This window comes from Eretmochelys imbricata, chromosome 6 (assembly GCF_965152235.1).
Source record: "Eretmochelys imbricata isolate rEreImb1 chromosome 6, rEreImb1.hap1, whole genome shotgun sequence".
In the NCBI taxonomy this organism is placed as follows: Eukaryota; Metazoa; Chordata; order Testudines; family Cheloniidae; genus Eretmochelys; species Eretmochelys imbricata.
The window spans coordinates 30793830-30811243 of NC_135577.1; the positions used below are offsets into that span (position 1 = coordinate 30793830).

At 41.2% G+C, this 17414-nt stretch overlaps 1 protein-coding gene across 1 annotated transcript in view; it reads left to right on the plus strand.

Moving 5' to 3' along the window:
• The first annotated feature begins 448 nt into the window (after nucleotides 1–448).
• Nucleotides 449–17414, plus strand: part of PLEKHA7 (pleckstrin homology domain containing A7) — a 290610-nt gene continuing 273644 nt past the window's right edge. Inside the window, exons 1-3 of the mRNA XM_077820064.1 lie at nucleotides 449–534; nucleotides 626–702; nucleotides 925–982. Of these exons, the coding sequence (XP_077676190.1) occupies nucleotides 449–534; nucleotides 626–702; nucleotides 925–982 (221 nt within the window). The remainder of the gene's footprint in view (nucleotides 535–625; nucleotides 703–924; nucleotides 983–17414) is intronic.

A 17414-nucleotide genomic window follows, 5' to 3' on the forward strand; every position in this document is an offset into this window, starting at 1 on the left:
CTGCCTAGGTAAGCGGAGAATGCAGCCTGTTGTGCCCTGTGAGAGTGGGGGGGATTTCAGGCGCGTTGTGGGGTAGGCGGATGTGGATCAGGCACCTGGAGCCCAGATGCGGGCGGGGAAGGGCTCAGCAGGGGGACGCCGGCGCTGGAACCAGCGAGCGGAGAGAGGACCGGAGCGGGTCTGTCTCGTTCTCTCTGCAGCCAGTTCCCCGGGGAGAGGGATTCTCCCTCTCGGCGGCACAGCCAGGGACCCGCCGCCCGCGCTGCCCCGCTCCCTTCTCCTCTCCCGAGGGAGCGGGCAGAGTTCTGCCTGCGCCTTTACCAGCCGGTGGCGGTGGCGCTGCTGAGCAGAGCCGGGCACTGGGCGCCGGCCGCCCGCCCGCCCGCGCTCCCCTTGGCACCCCCTCCCCGGCCGGCCGGCTGGCTGGCTGGCTGTGCGCACGGCGAACATGGCGGCGGAGGCGGTGGGGCGGGACACTCTACCTGAGCACTGGTCCTATGGCGTCTGCAGGGACGGCCGGGTGTTCTTCATCGAGTAAGGCGCGGAGAAGGGGGTGGGTGTGGGGGAGGTCCGGCCGGGGCTGCCCGTCACTAACAGGTGCATGTTTTCCGCTTCTCCCTCCTAGCGACCTGACCCGCTCCACTACTTGGCTGCATCCTCGCACCGAGGAGCCCGTCAACTCCGGCCACATGATCCGCTCAGGTGGGTGCCCGCCTGGGGGGGACGGGGGGTGTCGCGTGGCGGGCGGGGGAGGAGCGGGTAACGACCGTTGTGTGGCGGGGGCGCGGGGAGGGGGGGATCTCGCGCCCTTCCCAACCCCCCCCCCCCACCCACCCACCCCCCCCCTTTCGCCGGACCGGGAGGCACCTTCAGGGCACCAAGTTCTCACTCCCCCCTCTGCCCCCCTTTGTTCTGCCTCCCCAGATCTGCCCCGCGGCTGGGAGGAGGGGTTCTCCGAAGAGGGAGCCAGCTACTTCATCGAGTGAGTACCTCGCTGCCCGGCCCCCGCCGGCGGGGCGCCCCCCCCCCCCCCATCCGCCCCCGGGGCGCCGCGCGGAGGGAGGGAGCCGCTTGTTTTACGGCGCGCAGGGGGATGGTCGGTTTCTGCGTGTGTGAAATGGTTCCCGCAGCCTACGCTTGGCTCCTGTTTAATGATTACAGGCAGGGAAAGCGCAAAGAAAGGCGGCGGGGAACTGGTCGCTTGGAAAGGGGGGAAAGGACCCGGACGGGAGATGGAAATCCAGAGTCTCTAGCTTTGTCCTGGGCCGGCTCTTGCTCCCCCTCTCCGCCCCCCCCCCACCTCCTTTGAGCTTTCTCTGTGTATTTTTTCCCCAGTGAGAAGCAACAAGCTTCACTGGAGGCGGGGAGGGACGTCTACTCTGGGTGGTGTTTACATTGCAGGTGGGGGCAGCTGGGGCTCTCGCTTGCTGCGCTGGAGTAGCGCGCGGTGGCTGAAACTTGGCGGAGTGTTTTGCTCCCGCTGAATGGAACGTGTTTGGAGCCGCACCGCAGCAACCAAGTGTGTTTTTGAAACAATGCTGCGTGAATGAATAAGGGCGGCTGCGGCTTTTCTTTTTAAATCCGAGTGGATTGTAGTCATTGGTTAAAAAACAAAACAAAACAAACGGCGGTGTATTCTCAGGATGTTTCTGCGATGAGGCTTTAAATCATAAATGACAGTACAGTAGGATGGGAGGTAATTGAGAAGTGTAACTTTATTCAAAAGCAAATTAACAAGAGCTGGAGGACACCAGTGCTATCCTAAAAGCGGGGGTGTGATCACAATTAGGGTGTTTGGAAAGCTGCCGAAAATGTGGGGTACATTGTGTAGGTGTTTATATTTGGGTTTTGATGTTCTTACAGGGAAATTGCAGATGTGGTGTATAAATAAACTCTTCTTCTTGCTTTACACTAGTAGTAATTCTATAGATAAGTATTGCAAAGGGGAGAAAGTGGCCTGTCTGTTGTTCAGTATAAGCCCAAACTAGGATAACTCTGTCTGTATTTTCATGTACATTATGCCAGACCCCCTGCCACCCTGAATCAAATGATGAAGGTGCCATAATGAATCTATATTTAATACCTACATTGATTTTGTGTAGGCTTTGCATTGCTTTTCTCTCTGCTGCATAACCCTATTCATTCCTCCACATTTTTAATCTACTTTTTAAAATCTGTGTTTGGGAGGAAACATGTTAAAGTGAACAATAAACTAGAACAGTTGTGGCAGTGCAGTAAAATGGAGGATCTTTATGTCCTAAAAGAAAAAAACCCTCTACCCCTTAGATCTGAAGGAAGGATATTTGCTGTGGGGAAATGTCAATTCTGCAAAACTTGATCCTCTTTCAAAGCTGTGATGCAGCATTACCAGTCACTTCCTGCAAATATTCAGGATGTAAAACTATTTAAAAATAAGTGATCATATGTTGGCCGATACAGGTGAAATAGTTCAGGGATGTTCCAAAGTTAAGAAGATCCCATGGATACTATACACTGAGTTTTAGAGCATGCAGCAGAAGTGAAATACTGAGAGGTTGACAACCCAAGGACACAATATGCCTTCAAACTCCTAGGAGATAAATGAAGATCTTAACCCATACGTTGAGTCATTCTAAGGTTGTGTACCTGAGGACAGGTGGAGTGGCTTCTGTCTCCTTTGGTATAATAGCTTTGTTTTTTAAAGATATGTTTCTGGGCTCTTGTTTCAATTGAATAGCTTGTAATGGGAGTTGTCTACTGAAAAAGTTTGCCTCTTGGGCTAGGAAATTTCAAGAAAATGGCTGTCATTTTGCATATCCTATGGCTTTCATGGATGATGTAGTGTTTTTGGGGTGTTCCCAGAAAACCAGTTGTCATTTTACTTATGCAACATATGACCTTTGAGATCATGTACTCAGATTTGATATTTATGAGATGCCTTAGTCATTTTTGTATGCTACAAAATGTTTTGGGTAATTGAGTACTTCGTGTGTTGGCATTCCTTGAAAAACTCCTGCTATATAGAAATTTATTTTCTGTCCTTCTACATGTGTAATGATATATAGTGCCTAATAAGCTTCAGAGAGATTTGTAGGAACTGGTGCCATTCTGCATCTGCTATGGATGGTTTAGGGGGAGAGAAGTAATCAGTGTTTGTAGGTTGTCATTCCATGAAGAGAGGTTCTTTTCACTTTGCCTGTGCAGACTGCCACGGGACCTAGAAAGTCTTACTTTGGGTTTCTATTCCAGGAAACGTCTCCCAAAGTTCACAGTATATTCATATTCTTTTTTTAGTTTAATTTATTTTAGTATAGTATGTTTTACTTCTGTCCTTTTGCTCTCCTTCATAAACATTATTTCTCCCGTTGCAGTTTAGTTTCCCATTCTGACTTTCTTGAATAATTGATTGCTGATTTTAAGTGTTGACTTTATAAAGGAACACAATTAAAACTTTCCCAAATTGTCCCTTTATCAGTGACTCATCTCTGAAAGTTTCATTTATTCTGGATGTTGTTAATCTCCATTGTCACTTGAAATAATTTAGGAGAAGAATATATATACTTTACACTTTGCGGATTAACATACATGATAATTAGATGCACCTCACAACCATTCAAACACTTTAAAGTTAATTCACTGCATTATACATTAGATGCCATGCAACATTGTTGGTAACTAGTAATACCTGAATGTATACCAGAAAATATCTTACCTTTTTAATCTTGGATTAATAGTGCAGTAACGTGATCATGGTAATAAGAAGGCAATACTTTGATTCAAAAGTAAGGAAGAACTTATTACTGTTTAACCCTGTTTATGGTCTGTTTGCAATTAAAAAAATGCACTGACTCTAAAGGCTTCACTTGGTGATGGGGACTTTAAAAAGGACTCCAATTTGCTTCATCATTATTTAGAAGCTTTGACAATTCTGCATTGTATTACAGATGTGTAACTGGTTTTTTTTTTTTTTTTTTTCAAAAGGCAAGTCTGTTTCAAGATGTGGCAATTCTATAGTTACCTGCTTCCTACTATTACTTTTAAGATAGGATCATCTTTTTCTGGTTTTAGAATTGTCATTTTTTTTCTTGTGTAATCAACAAAAATTATTATATTAAGTGGGGGGAAAAAACACTAACAAATGATAGAATAGATTCTTTCTTGAAAAGTGAATCCTTTATGCAATATTTATTTTGACTCTTGAAATTAGAATATCAGTAGCTGAACACTCCAGTTTTTTTGTTGGGCAATTTATTGAAATATGTGGAAACACTTGAATGTTTGTTATGTCATTCCTCTGTACTATAGGTTAAATGAACACTTCTTAATTAACAGTCACACTTAGTAGTTTTACATTTAAAATGAGAAACAATTGAAAAGGATCTTTTCTTCTAGTACCTGTTTTAAAACATTTTATTTGATACCATCTTTCAAGCTTTGTTAACCTAGTTCCTTAAAATGTCAATCTATTCAAGTTTCAAGGAATACAAATATTGATAATGTTAAGCAGGCTCCTTTAAAAAACAAAACAAAACAAAACCCCACCCCAAGCTAAGCAACCAAACTCTCCAGCGTATTTTTAGCATTTATATAAACTAAGTAGCAATAATAATGTGTCTAACCTAATGTGAAGCAAAATTGGTTGTATTTTCTAGGGTAAAGCCTTCTTGAGTTCAATTTTTGATTAATGAAGGAAGAAATCTATATCTGTAAGGCTGATTAACATTTTTCATCTCATGGGGTCATTGAATGCTGATTTGTGACATAAAAATTAATCAGACCAGTTGAGGAGATGCCTTTCTAAAATGCTGAAAATTCTTGATCTGTTGTTAGAGTACATCAATATCAGATAAAGGAAACAAACCCTTTTAAACACATTGATTCTTTTAAATTCTGCCTGATTAGAATTTATTAAACACACAAGCTTTGTGGAGAAAAGTTGAAACATAATTATTTAACTTGTTGAATTTATATTGCTCTGATTTTTTGAAGACTGAAAACAGAGAGAATACAGTGATTAGGGTCACAGAGCAGTGTGCTATGTTTAGAGAAGCATTGATTGAGAAGTGATACTGCAATTTGTGTTTTCTGCCTAGGAGCAGCATGGTAGGTGGATCTATGAGAGCAGAGTAGAGCTTAAATTGGCATTATTTTCTGTTCTCTAATGATTGGTAGCCTCAAGGACCGTTGCTTTCCATCTAGTCATTATAGGATGAGCACAGCATTAATGAATGAGTGCCGCTGTAGTAGAAGTGAATGAAAGCCCGTTTAGACTTGCTCAGACTGGTTTCAGAAACCTGAGTTACTGGCATGGGCAGGTGAATTGGCTTGGTAAACTCCCTGCTTGGGGTAAAGATAAGGTGAATGCAGGGAAAATACTGAAACAGCTAATTGAAGAAGATATACACATACTTAAGCCTTAACGTGTGTTCATTAGGTTACTGCCTCCACTAAACATCTAAAGGACTTTTAAGCTGAATGAGAACTGGAAGTTCTGTAAATTCTGTTCTTATGTTGCCTTTTTATAGTTTATTAAAAGAACTGAGAGGTATATCTATGTAAAATGCTCTGCCCTCCCAAATAATTCATTTGGATAATTGTAACCGGTCTTTATCTGCCTGTGGTAATACAGAAATATGTATATAACATACCAGAAGAAATTGTGTACTACAGTATTAAAACCTTCAGCAGTAGTGAATAGAATTGACTCTAATGGAACTGGTATGTTTAAATGGCAGCTTTGGTATTGAGAAAACAGCTAGAAATCAGCACTTAAAATAGCTCAAGATATTTCATCATTGATTTGTTTTTAAGCAATGTCTTTGATCTGTGGCTTATGTACCAACTTTGACAGGGAAGATTGATCAGAGCAGAGTTGTTTGTTTTCAGCTAGAGAGTCATTGTTTATAACAACTATGGTATTATTCTTATTGTGTATTCAATGTTTTCCTGTGTGCTGAAAATATGCATAGCACACCTTTCAGGTGTTTTAGAAACACATGACTCTTACTAAATATTACGCAAAAAAACTAGTTCGAAAAAACATTGTTAGGGTTGCAAAGATAAGCAGTCAAACGTTAGGAAATACTGGAATTCTGGTTGCCTGTGCAACCTAAATTCAACCTCCAAATGCTTATGCCTTTATTTACATGATGGCATACTATTATTTTTTTTCCTCCACAGGACCCCTGCTATATTTAGTGCTCAGTTAATGAGCAGCTATTCAACATTTTATTCTCTCCTCCTTGCTTAGTGTGTACCTGTAGGCCTTAGTACCACCCTGTGAGTAGATGGGAGAATATGTGGTGGTGTGGGCAGTAGGGATGTGCTTTGATAAACGGTCAGATCTGTGCATCCGATGAAGTGAGCTGTAGCTCACAAAAGCTTATGCTCAAATAAATTTGTTAGTCTCTAAGGTGCCACTAGTACTCCTTTTCTTTTTGCGGATACAGACTAACACAGCTGCTACTCTGAAACCTGTCAGATCTGTGGGCTGTCACAGAGGACTTGTTGAATCTGATGGTGGTCCAAGATGCTTTCCATTCAGGCTAACTGAGGGAACAATTAAGTGTCCCTTTTTTAGTGAGAGCTGAAACAGTAGAAGTTACTGCACAAAGACTAGACTGAATGCAAATTCAATATTACGACAACATGGGTTGTCGTAATATCAAATTTAATTTTAAAGAGGTTTAAGAAAGAAAATTGTATTTAATTAAAATAAGAAAATCTGACTTTTAAATTATTTTTTTAATCATTTAGTTTTTGTGAATTCTAGAAATCAGATGCATTGTCAGGCACCCAGAAAATAAGGAACTCAGTTAGTGACTACCTGTGAAAAGTTGTGATTTAAGTGACTTGGCTAGAATTACATAGAAACTCTGTGGCAAAGGCAGGGATAGAATCTGCTTCTCCATTGCAGCATTCATCTGCCTTAACCATAAAATCATCCTTTCTTTTCCTTCCTGCAATTTCCTGTCTTATTTACTACACACCTTCCAGCTTCTGCAGCAAATGAAGCGACAGCCTTCTTCACACACAACCCTGATTCATCCCCAGAGCAGGTCCATCCTGTGGAAAAAATAGTCTGTGGTCATGTAATCAGATTGTATCATAATGTGTATGCCCAAGGGGGATGAATTATTAAGGTTGCACGGGCTACTTTAATTTGGGTATTTCCTAGGTTTTGATCATTTGACTTTGCAACCTTAATGTTGTTTTAGAGAGAGAGAGAGAGAGAGAGAGAGAGCGCGCGTGTGTGTGTAAAATACATTTATAGAGTATAGCATTAGGTTGTAAGCTCCCAAGGTAAGAGACCTGTTTTCCTATTTTGCTGTAAAGTACCTAGCATACTTGTAAGTGCTGTATTTAAACGATAAATAATAACTTGAATTAAAGCACATAGGATCCAAAATCTGGTTGACTGTGTGTGTTTTTGCTAACAGTAAAAGATCCTTCTTGTTTAAATGACTTACCACCATATGTTGACTGCACTTCGGACATTTTTTCTTTATTTTGAGTTCAAGGTTATCATGAAAGTTATACTAAAAATATCAAAGCATAGGCTTCTAATTTTGTTTTCTATATTTGAGGTAAATATCAATGTCCTAATTCTTACCTATTCTTCAGGGACTGTGTTTTAATTTTGGTTATTTGAAAAGGGGCATTTCTGGTAATATGCTTCTGTGTTTATAATAATTTTGCCTGCAGCTATGCAATTCTCTTAACTTACTTGTAGTTCTGAGAGAATTGAGTGGCTAGCTGATTGAGAAAAAAATTCTTGAGAGCTACAATATAAGGTACAACAATAAGGATTTTTGTTGTTCCTTTCCGAGTCAGACGATTAATTCTTTTTTCTTGTGATGTGGTATTAGTTTTAAAATATTGTATACTGGAATATCTGTAGTATTTTCTCTCAAAGTTATTATTTGGTTAGAGCTGTTTAGAAATGTGGTGGAAAATTTTTAGTTAAAAGCTTGCCAAATTTAAAAAAAATTCAGTAAGCTGTATTAGCTAGTATACCGTCTGTTTTACTGGTAAAACCACATTTCCAGTCTCTTGGAGGCCAAAATATTTGCAATGTGATTTTTATTATGATGCAGCAAGTAGTGTCCACAATTTGTTGGTTGCTAAACAAAAACAAAAGGCATAGTTCCTACCCTGAATAATAGAAGAGTCATGGCTTTTAATACAGCCTGTTGCTTTAATATCTTTTTGTTTCAGTCAGACTACTCCTTTTCCCACGTAGTTATGACTGACAGTTTTACAAGACTGCCCTGGGATATTGCATTCAGAAGCGGAACTTACATTTTCTACTCTAAAGTTTTACCATTTAAAAGAGAAAAAAACTTTTGATTCCCTAGAAGTATCTGGTTAGTCTCCCAACTCTTCTCTTTTTGATTGTCTGCCCTATATAAGGACATTCTATGTACTGTAATACTTAGCAAACCCATCACTCTGACTTGTTTAGACAAATGCGAAAACTACTTACTAAGACAGTATATGGTAGGGATGAACTTTTCTGCCTTTTACATCTAATTTCTCCTTACCCCATTGCTTATATTAGCTTTATCTTTAATTTTAAAGCTTTATAAAATGAATTACAAATACATCCATGAGATAAATGCACTTGAATAGTACAGAATTTTCTGATTTATGTGTGGTTTACTAAAATTGATCTGGTCAAGGAGATTTTTATTACGTTATTTACGGTAACTCCCAGAGGCCCAGTGCTGTGTAAACAGAGGTGAGCAGTCTGTGCTTTGCGTCCTTGGCTAAAGTGTAACTTTAAGTAACTCTGCATGGATTATTCAAATCTGACTAAAAGCAAAGTGAGCTGATGATTTTTTTTTACTATTTTTTAAATATGGTAGAAATATAAAACTACATAACAGAGTTATTGGCTTTTGCAAACCCACAGATTTGTTTCAAAATGGAATATGTTGTACACATTGTGAAATTGGCATTTGCCTCTCAAGTATTCTGCCTGTATTTGTGGTATCAGGTGACAATTGTAACCGTAATAGGCAACAAAAAAATTCAGATAAATGTAATTTTTTTAAGTTGGTGTCCTGTTAAGCTGCTTTTTTTGTAGTTAAGTATGTACTATGCAGATTTAACCTCTGAACACCTGAGTTCAAAGGGAAAAAGGGGTTGGTTGCCTATACCAGGGGTAAGCAACCTATGGCATGCGTGCTGATTTTCAGTGGCACTCACACTGCCCGGGTCTTGGCCACCAGTCCCGGGGGTTCCGCTGCTGGCCTGGGGTACTGTCTGCTAGCCCTCTGCCAGCTGGGGTTCTGTCCGCCGGCCCCGCTCAGCCTGCTGCCAGCCCCGGGTCCCAGCCACTGGTCCAGGGGGCTCTGCTGCTGGCCTGGTGTACTGGCCGCTGGTCCCCTGCTAGCCGGGGTTCCAGCTGCTGGCCCTGCTCAGCCCACCGCTGGCCCCGGGTCATGGCCACTGCTCTGGGGGGCTCTGCTGCCGACCTGGGGTTCCGGCCGCCGGCCCAGGGCTCTGCAGCCACCCCCAGCTGTGGTCCTCTGGCCCCAGCCTGGGGCAGTGAGAGGTGCAGACAGGGCCAAGAGCGGGTGCGGCTCAGCATGGATTGCATAATTATTATTACTGGCATGCGAAACCTTAAATTAGAGTGAATAAATGAAGACTCGGCACACCACTTCTGAAAGGTTGCCGACCCCTTGCCTATACCGATAAAACCTATTACACCTAATTTCCCAGAATGGTCAGTCATGTTTGAGAGTTGGGCTATATCATCAGAGATGCTTCATGAATATCCTTTTGGCTGATTAGTAAAGCAACATTTTCTTCTTACTTGCCTGTAGACGAGGTGCCATAATACTAGCTGTTTGGATGGGGAAAGAGGATTGACAAATGTCAGAAGAAAACAGTTACTGCAGAATGAAAGGACGTTTTGGTCAGAGCCATGTTCAAATGTCTGGAAAGCTACATCAACAATAAATACGTAGCTATAAAATTACTCTTAATAATATGATTAGAGAGTGACTTTCTTAGACATTTACTAACAGTCAGTGGCTGTGTATTGATGATTTTCCAGGCCTGTTTGCAGCACCGATTATCATTAAGTCTGTTGTCCGGTTACCTGGATCATTAAGAAGAAAATAAAAGTTAATGGTTTAAATCAGCAAATGATATCCAATAAATGAACAAACGTTCCTGCCTCACTGTGCATCTATCCATTCCCATGTCTCTCTTTAGGTAGGGATTTTTTCTAGATTTGATGGGCACTGTGCCAGTTGCTTCTTAATATGAAGATTTGTTGCTTATTTTAGGATCCAAGGTAATGATCTTGTTAAATAGGGCAGTAAAATGTCTTTACTTTTTCTCACAAAGAACATTTTGTTCCTAGCAGAGAGATGCCAATGGTTTTCAAACTGTACGTCGCTACCCAGTACTGGGTTGTGGTGGGGTCAACCAACTTGGCCGTTAAAAGTCCTTTCGGCAGTGCTGCCCTGCTAGAACAGGTAGGGACGAGCCTGCTTTGACACCGTGCTGTGCCCTGGAAGCAGCCAGCAGCAGGTCCGGCTCCTAGGCATGGGGGGCCATGGGGCTCTGCGTGCTGCCTGAGAACCGGGGGGCTGGGGGTGTGTGTGCCTGTGCGCAAGAGCCGTGTGGAGCCGCTTGCGCGCCTACGCATAGGAGCCGGACCTGCTGCTGGCCGCTTCCGGGGTGCAGTGTGGTCCATGGTGCCAGGACAAGCCTGAAGCCTGCCTTAGCACCCCGCTGCACTGCTGACCGGGAGCTGCCCGAGGTAAGCCCCTGCCCCAATCCCCTGCCCCGGTCCTGAGCCCCCTCCTGGAGCCCAAACCCCCCATCCCAGAGCCCCCGCCCTAACTCTCTCCCCCCAGACAAGAGCCCCCTCCCACACCCTGAACCCCTCATTCCTTGCCCCACCCCACAGCCCTCACCCCCACCCCAGAGCCCTCACTCCCTCGCACACCCCAAACCCCTCATCCCCAGCACTGTTGGGTTGCAGGCATCAACAATTTTCTTCAACTGGGCCACCAGAAATAAAGTTTGAAAACCACTGCCTTATGCTACTTGTGTACCTGAAGTTCGGTTAAACCGTGGGCATATAAAGATCTGTGTTCCATAAACATTTTGTTTGTAGTTTGTCTTGGCACTTTGACTGCTGCTTTTGCCCAAATATACTTGCTCGTCATAGTTTATTTTCAGCTATCTACAGAACTCAGTCTGATCTAATCTACCTTTTTCAGTACTGTGTATATTGTCTATATTTTAAAATGGTGGCTCTTTTAAAAAAGTATAATTATATATTAAAAATATAAAATAGTGGCTTTGAATAGGTCATCATGTTGCCAAGAACAAATAAAGTCAAACCAACCTAATTTCATATTTTGACAGGGTTACTGGCCTAGTGGGTGTGTGGGGAAGCAGTAGACGTGATATGTCTTGATTTTAGTAAGGTTTTTGAAACAGTCCCACATAACATTCTCATAAGCAAACTAGGGAAATGTGGTCTAGATGATGTTACTATAAGGTCGGTGCATAACTGGTTGAAAAATGGTACTCAAAGAGTAGTTATTACCAGTTTGTCAAACTGGGAGGGCATGTCTAGTGGTGTGCCACAGGGGTCAGTCAATATTTTCATTAATAACTTGGACTGGAAAGTACGCCTAAAAAACTTACAGATAACAGCAACATTGGGGGGTGGAGGTGGGGGGAGGGGCGGGTTCGCGGGCACTTTGGGAGGTCAAGATTAGAATGGAAAAGGACCATGAAGAATTGTTCTGTAATCAACAATATGAAATTCAATTTTAAAAAGTGCAAAGTACTCTGCTTAGGAAGGAAGAATCAAATGCACAACTACAAAATGAGGAATAACTGGCTAGGTGGTGGTACTATTGAGAAGGATCTGAGAGTTGTTATAATGGATCACAAATTGAATTTGAGTCAGCAATGTGATGCAGTGGTGAAAAAAGCTAATATCATTCTTGGATATGTTAACAGGAGTGTTGTATGTAGGATACAAGAGGTAATTGTCCCGCTCTGCTTGGCACTGGCGAGGCCTCAGCTTGAACACTGTGTCCAATTCTGGGTCCAACACTTCAGGAAAGGTGTGGACAAATTGAAGAGAATCCAGAGAAGAGCAACAGAAATGATAAAAGGTTTAGAAAACTTGACCTGTGGAGAAAGGCTAAACAAACTGGAATGCATCTGATGAAGTGAGCTGTAGCTCACGAAAGCTTATGCTCAAAAAAATTTGTTAGTCGCTAAGGTGCCACAAGTCCTCCTTTCCTTTTTGCGAATACAGACTAACACGGCTGCTACTCTGAAACCTAAACAAACTGGGTATGTTTTTAGTCTTGAGAAAAGTAGCTGGAGGGTGACCTGGTAACAGTCTTCAAGTATATTAAGGGCTGGTATAAAAGGGTCTGGATCAATTTTTTTTTCCTTGTGTACTGAAGGTAGGACAAGAAGTAATGAGCTTAATCTGCACAACGGTGACTTAGGTTAGATATTAGCAAAAACTTTCTAACTGTAAGGGTAGTTCAGCTCTGGAATCTGCTTCCAAGCTAGGCTGGGAGGTTTTTAAGAACGGGTTGGAGAAACCTGTCAGGGATGGTCTACTTGGACCTGCCCCAGGGCAGGGGACTGAACTTGATGACTTTTCAAAGTCCCGTCTAGCCCTACATTATATGATTGTATGTTATTCTCCCAAACAGCTATGGGTGAGCTGTAATTTGTGAATTACTGAGTAGTCAAACTAACTGTTAAATTGCTGACTGCAAGTTAGCATCAAACAGATTATACTGTTGCTTGATGTGTAGTTCTATGGTAAATAAACTGCAAAAATTTAACCTCACGCTTTGGCATACTAGTATAACAGTGGATAAATATTAATTCCTTCAATTAAAGAGTCATGGTGGTAGATCCCTAATTTCATTTTGTTTAATACTGATGTAATCTGTTAGAGAATGTCCTCTTCTGGGGGGGTGGAGTATGTATGTAAAAGAAATACATTTTTATACTTTTAAAAATAGCCACCTTTTTAAAATCACAATTTCCAACTGAACTCCACTTGTTGGCTCTGCAGAAAACATTTCATTCCCATATTCCCTGAATAGGATGTAGAGTTGTCTAGCTCTTAAAGAAGTATTGAAACAGTTGAAAGTGGAGGAGGGGGGAGCTACCACTGTTGAAGTACTTGGCAGTGTCCTTTAACGCAGGATTGAAGATACTTACTTTTTATAATTAGTGTCAGCATGTTCCAATCTACCAGCTTTTCTTCAGCATGTGGTTCATGGACTTGAACAATTATCTACAGGATCCATAGAATTCCATGCACCTTAATGCCCATTTCTGTGACAAGCGTTCTTGAATTCTGCAAAGGAACATTTTCTATAGCAAAGTTCCTTTATTTTGTTCAGAAAAAATATTCATAGTTTGGAAAATAGTTTATCACTAGAACCAAAAAGGTATAAGATTCAATATCAGTTCTTATAAATTGATTGTAACTTATTTTATACTTAAAAATAATAGGCCTTTTTCATATTCCTAGATAAAAACTACATTTAAACTATAGTTAAGATGATGTATATATCAGTAATTTTAAGGGTAAACACATTAGAAATGTTGTATTTATTCCCAGAACAAGAATTACAAACACAGGAAATTCAGAGCTTTTGTTAAACTTTAAAAGACATCCAAACACGAAGTTTTGGAGGAACCCAAACAACCTTAATTCTGTTTTGTAGCGATGCCATGAAATTATGTTCAAAAGCGTTTGTAGTCCTAGATTAGGTTAAACTGAATTTTAAAGATCTATTTTTCTGTTACCCCCAGCTTCACGCCCACACTGAGCACCACAAAGCAGTCACAGCAAGTACTGGCTAGTTTCTCCCAGCTCCTAATCTCCATGTTCTCCTGCATGTGTGCGAGCATTCATATACAAGTTTCTCCCTCCCTCTTGCCCCCCAAATCTCCTGCACAGTGCTCCATGAATTTCCCCCTGCAGCTCTCTCTGAGTAGATCTGGTACAACAGGTGGTTTTTGAAAAGAAACTTTTAGATTAATGGTAATATTTTCTGTTGAAAAATGGAAGCTGCTTCTACAGAGTTCCAAGAGCTACCTTTTTTCAGACGGGCTGCCATCTCTTTTTTTTTATCAATGGAAGTAAGGCCAGACGAGGCTGCCCTTAGTAAAATGTTCTCTTTCAAAAGACCTGACATCTCTTCTTGTTCCTAATGGGAGCAAAGCAGCCTGCTCTTAAGGAAAATAGTAACCTCGTATATCATAGATAGCCACCATCTTTCGTGAGGGCAGCTTGGTTTTTCTTCAGAAAGAGAACAATTGTGTATAAGTCTGAGATAACACAACCAGATTGGTAGTTTTCTCATGTGACCCAGTGAATTGCTACTGAAGTATCCTTTTAGGTGGTTCTATGGCCCCTGTAACTAGAGTGTCTGAATGCTGGTGGGTGGCTACTTTCAATTAGAAAAGATATTTGTAAACATTAAGGCTTTGGAATTTAATGACATTTTTTAAAATTTCCAATTCTGTGGTGTGGAAGAATTTTATTATTGAATTGCAGAGAACAAAGATTCTTGAACAGGTCAGAATGCGGGAAAGATAACATATAGATGGTAATTTTTATGGAAATCATGTTGCCTCTTCACCCAGAAGAACCTTAGTGGCATAGAACAATATTTTTTGCATATGTTAAGTATTTGGTGTCATTTCTATTTACAGTTACAAAGTTTTGAACACATCATGAAGTACTTACCGCCTGCAGGATGACTCTCAAGCTGCTTTCCACAGATAAATTAACTGGTTACTATGTGCACCTTAAAATCCTATTCACAAATCTGCAACAGATGCACTTGTAAAGACAGGTTATAATCTCAGACATAAAAAACATTGCAGTGTATCTGCATGGTATTCATGTAATAATAATGTGCATCTGAGAAAAAATTGGCTATTAAATTGGACCATGGCTGCAGCTTTCAGATGTTGATTGGATCCTCTCATTTTTTACCTAAACCCAACGTAAGTTAACTTGTCACTTATGGTGTATGTGTTATATATTGCATTATAATGGTAATCACACAACATACAAGCGTTTCAATAATGGGTAATGGAAAATGTTGGAATGTCTGTGGCCAGTGCACTATGGGAGCCATGAAAGGACGGTCGTAGAAGTACTGGCAGAGGGGGAACTAGTTTACATTTTACTGGCTACAGGCAGCATATATATGTTTTGAGCTGAGACTTTCAAAAAGGATGATTGCAGTCAGACAATCAGACCCTCCAAACAGATTGTGTAAACTAACTTTATCCAGAGCAAAGTTTGAGCAGTGATCAAAAATAGCAGAGCGGTGGGAGGGAAAGGTAAGAACATGTAGGACAGGGATAGTCAATTATTTTTTTGGCAAGGTCCAGATCTCTTTGTCAAGGCCCAGACTCCAGAGAAAATACCGTTATTGTTATTTTTTATGTTAACAATAAGTAAATAAAAAGATTTCAGGCTCCATTCAAAAGCATCTGGCAGTCCGGATTTGGCCTGTGGTCTGCCTGTTGACTTACCCTGAAGTAGGATGATGTGTGGGAGGGTTGATCTTGAAGGCACAGAGAGAGAGAGCAAATGAGGGGATTGTTTTAAGAAATGGTGGATGTGGTCATATTCTCATTTATAGGTTAAAAGTTTGTTGCAGCATTTTGAACAGACAGAAGTTTGAATGTGAGCAGGGCCAAAGGGGCAGTTAAAATATCCGTAGAATAGGCACAATATAATAAGTTGCAGGAGAGTCAGGGCTCTTTTAGGGAATCCTAAGATATTGTTCCCAGGGAATTAAAAAAAAAATGGGGGGGGGGGGAGGGGAAGCAAACCTACATGCTATTTTCTGCAATCATTTCACTTGCTGTCAGTGATATTTATAAATATTGAGGTTGAAGACTGTTTTGATATTGCTAAGTGGGATGAAAGTAGAGAGAGGAACAAAGAGACCAAGGAATTTTTATAGAGGAGTGAACTCCTCCTGCCCCCGAGTCAAAAACGGTGGTTTAAAGAAAGAAGAGAGCCATAGACACCAGCCTACAATGTTAAGCTCTATCAAGAAGGATGGGAGTATGAGGGAAGCATAGCTAGCAATGGGAAGATGTTTCTGGTTACACCGAGAGTGCTATTTCTGTGCAGAGGAAGCAGGTAGTAACAGATCAAATGTACTGTGGTTGAGGGGGCGTGCGCATTGGCTCAAATGTCTTGCTCAGAAATGGTAAGATAGATGTGAGACACTAGCTGAGCGTTGTGAATTTAAGTGGTATGATGGTTGTGGAGAGAGTAATAATGAGAGTATGAGGCTGTTGATGCACAGTGGTGAAAATTTTTGCTAGCATAGGGAGGCATAATGATGGACACCTTTTGTGGTCCAGGGTGTGATCTAGTTGCAGAGTGGTTAAGTCAAATGTGATGAAGGTGGAGATGTTGGAGGCATGCCTGTTAAATTTATCAGATGGAAATGGACTATTGTGTTTCTTGTTAGCTAGCATCTAGATTATTCCAATGTTTTTTGCGTGTTCAATTTCTGAGAATTTGAAAAAGTAAGCATTACATGTTAGAAGTGTGATATGAAGAACGTCAGTCAGATGAATAACTTACTGCAGACCCAAATCAAATAGTGACTGGTTCATCTGGTACCATAATTTGAAGTTTTTCCTAATTTTAAAGACAGCTTTGGAGGTCCTGTACTCTCATCTCTTGCTTTTCTATGCACTTCTTTTACAAATAGTGTTAATAACAACCAGCAAGTTATTTCCAAGCACTCCATCTGTCCACTTTATTGGATCTGTGTGAAATCTTATTGAACTGAGGATTCCGATTGCACTTTAAACTGTAATTGCCAATGAGTTTCTGCATTTCATAAGACAGATGCAATATAAAACAGGATAGATGTAAATCATCATCTTAATCAAGGTCCTGTGTAATGTGTGGCAGGCCAGACCTAAATGCTATGGCAAGACTTCTAAATCCTGAAGCACTGTTGTATGGTAGCTTGGAAGGTCAGAGACATCATTACACATATTGAGTCTATTTCCTTAAGTTAAGTATCCTCACACCTTCTTGTCAACTGTCATAATGGGCCATCTTGATTATCACTACAAAAGTTTTTTTTCTCCTGCTGATAATAGCTCATCTTAACTAATTAGCCTCTCACAGTTTGTATAGCAACTTCCAACTTATCTGTATGTGTATGTATCTATATCTTACTATATGTTCCATTCTATGCATCCGATGAAATGAGCTGTAGCTCACAAAAGCTTATGCTGTAATAAATTTGTTAGTCTCTAAGGTGCCACAAGTACTCCTGTTGTTTTTGCGGATACAGACTAACACGACTGCTACTCTGAAATCAGACATCTTCACGTAAATTAAGAAATTGAGACTT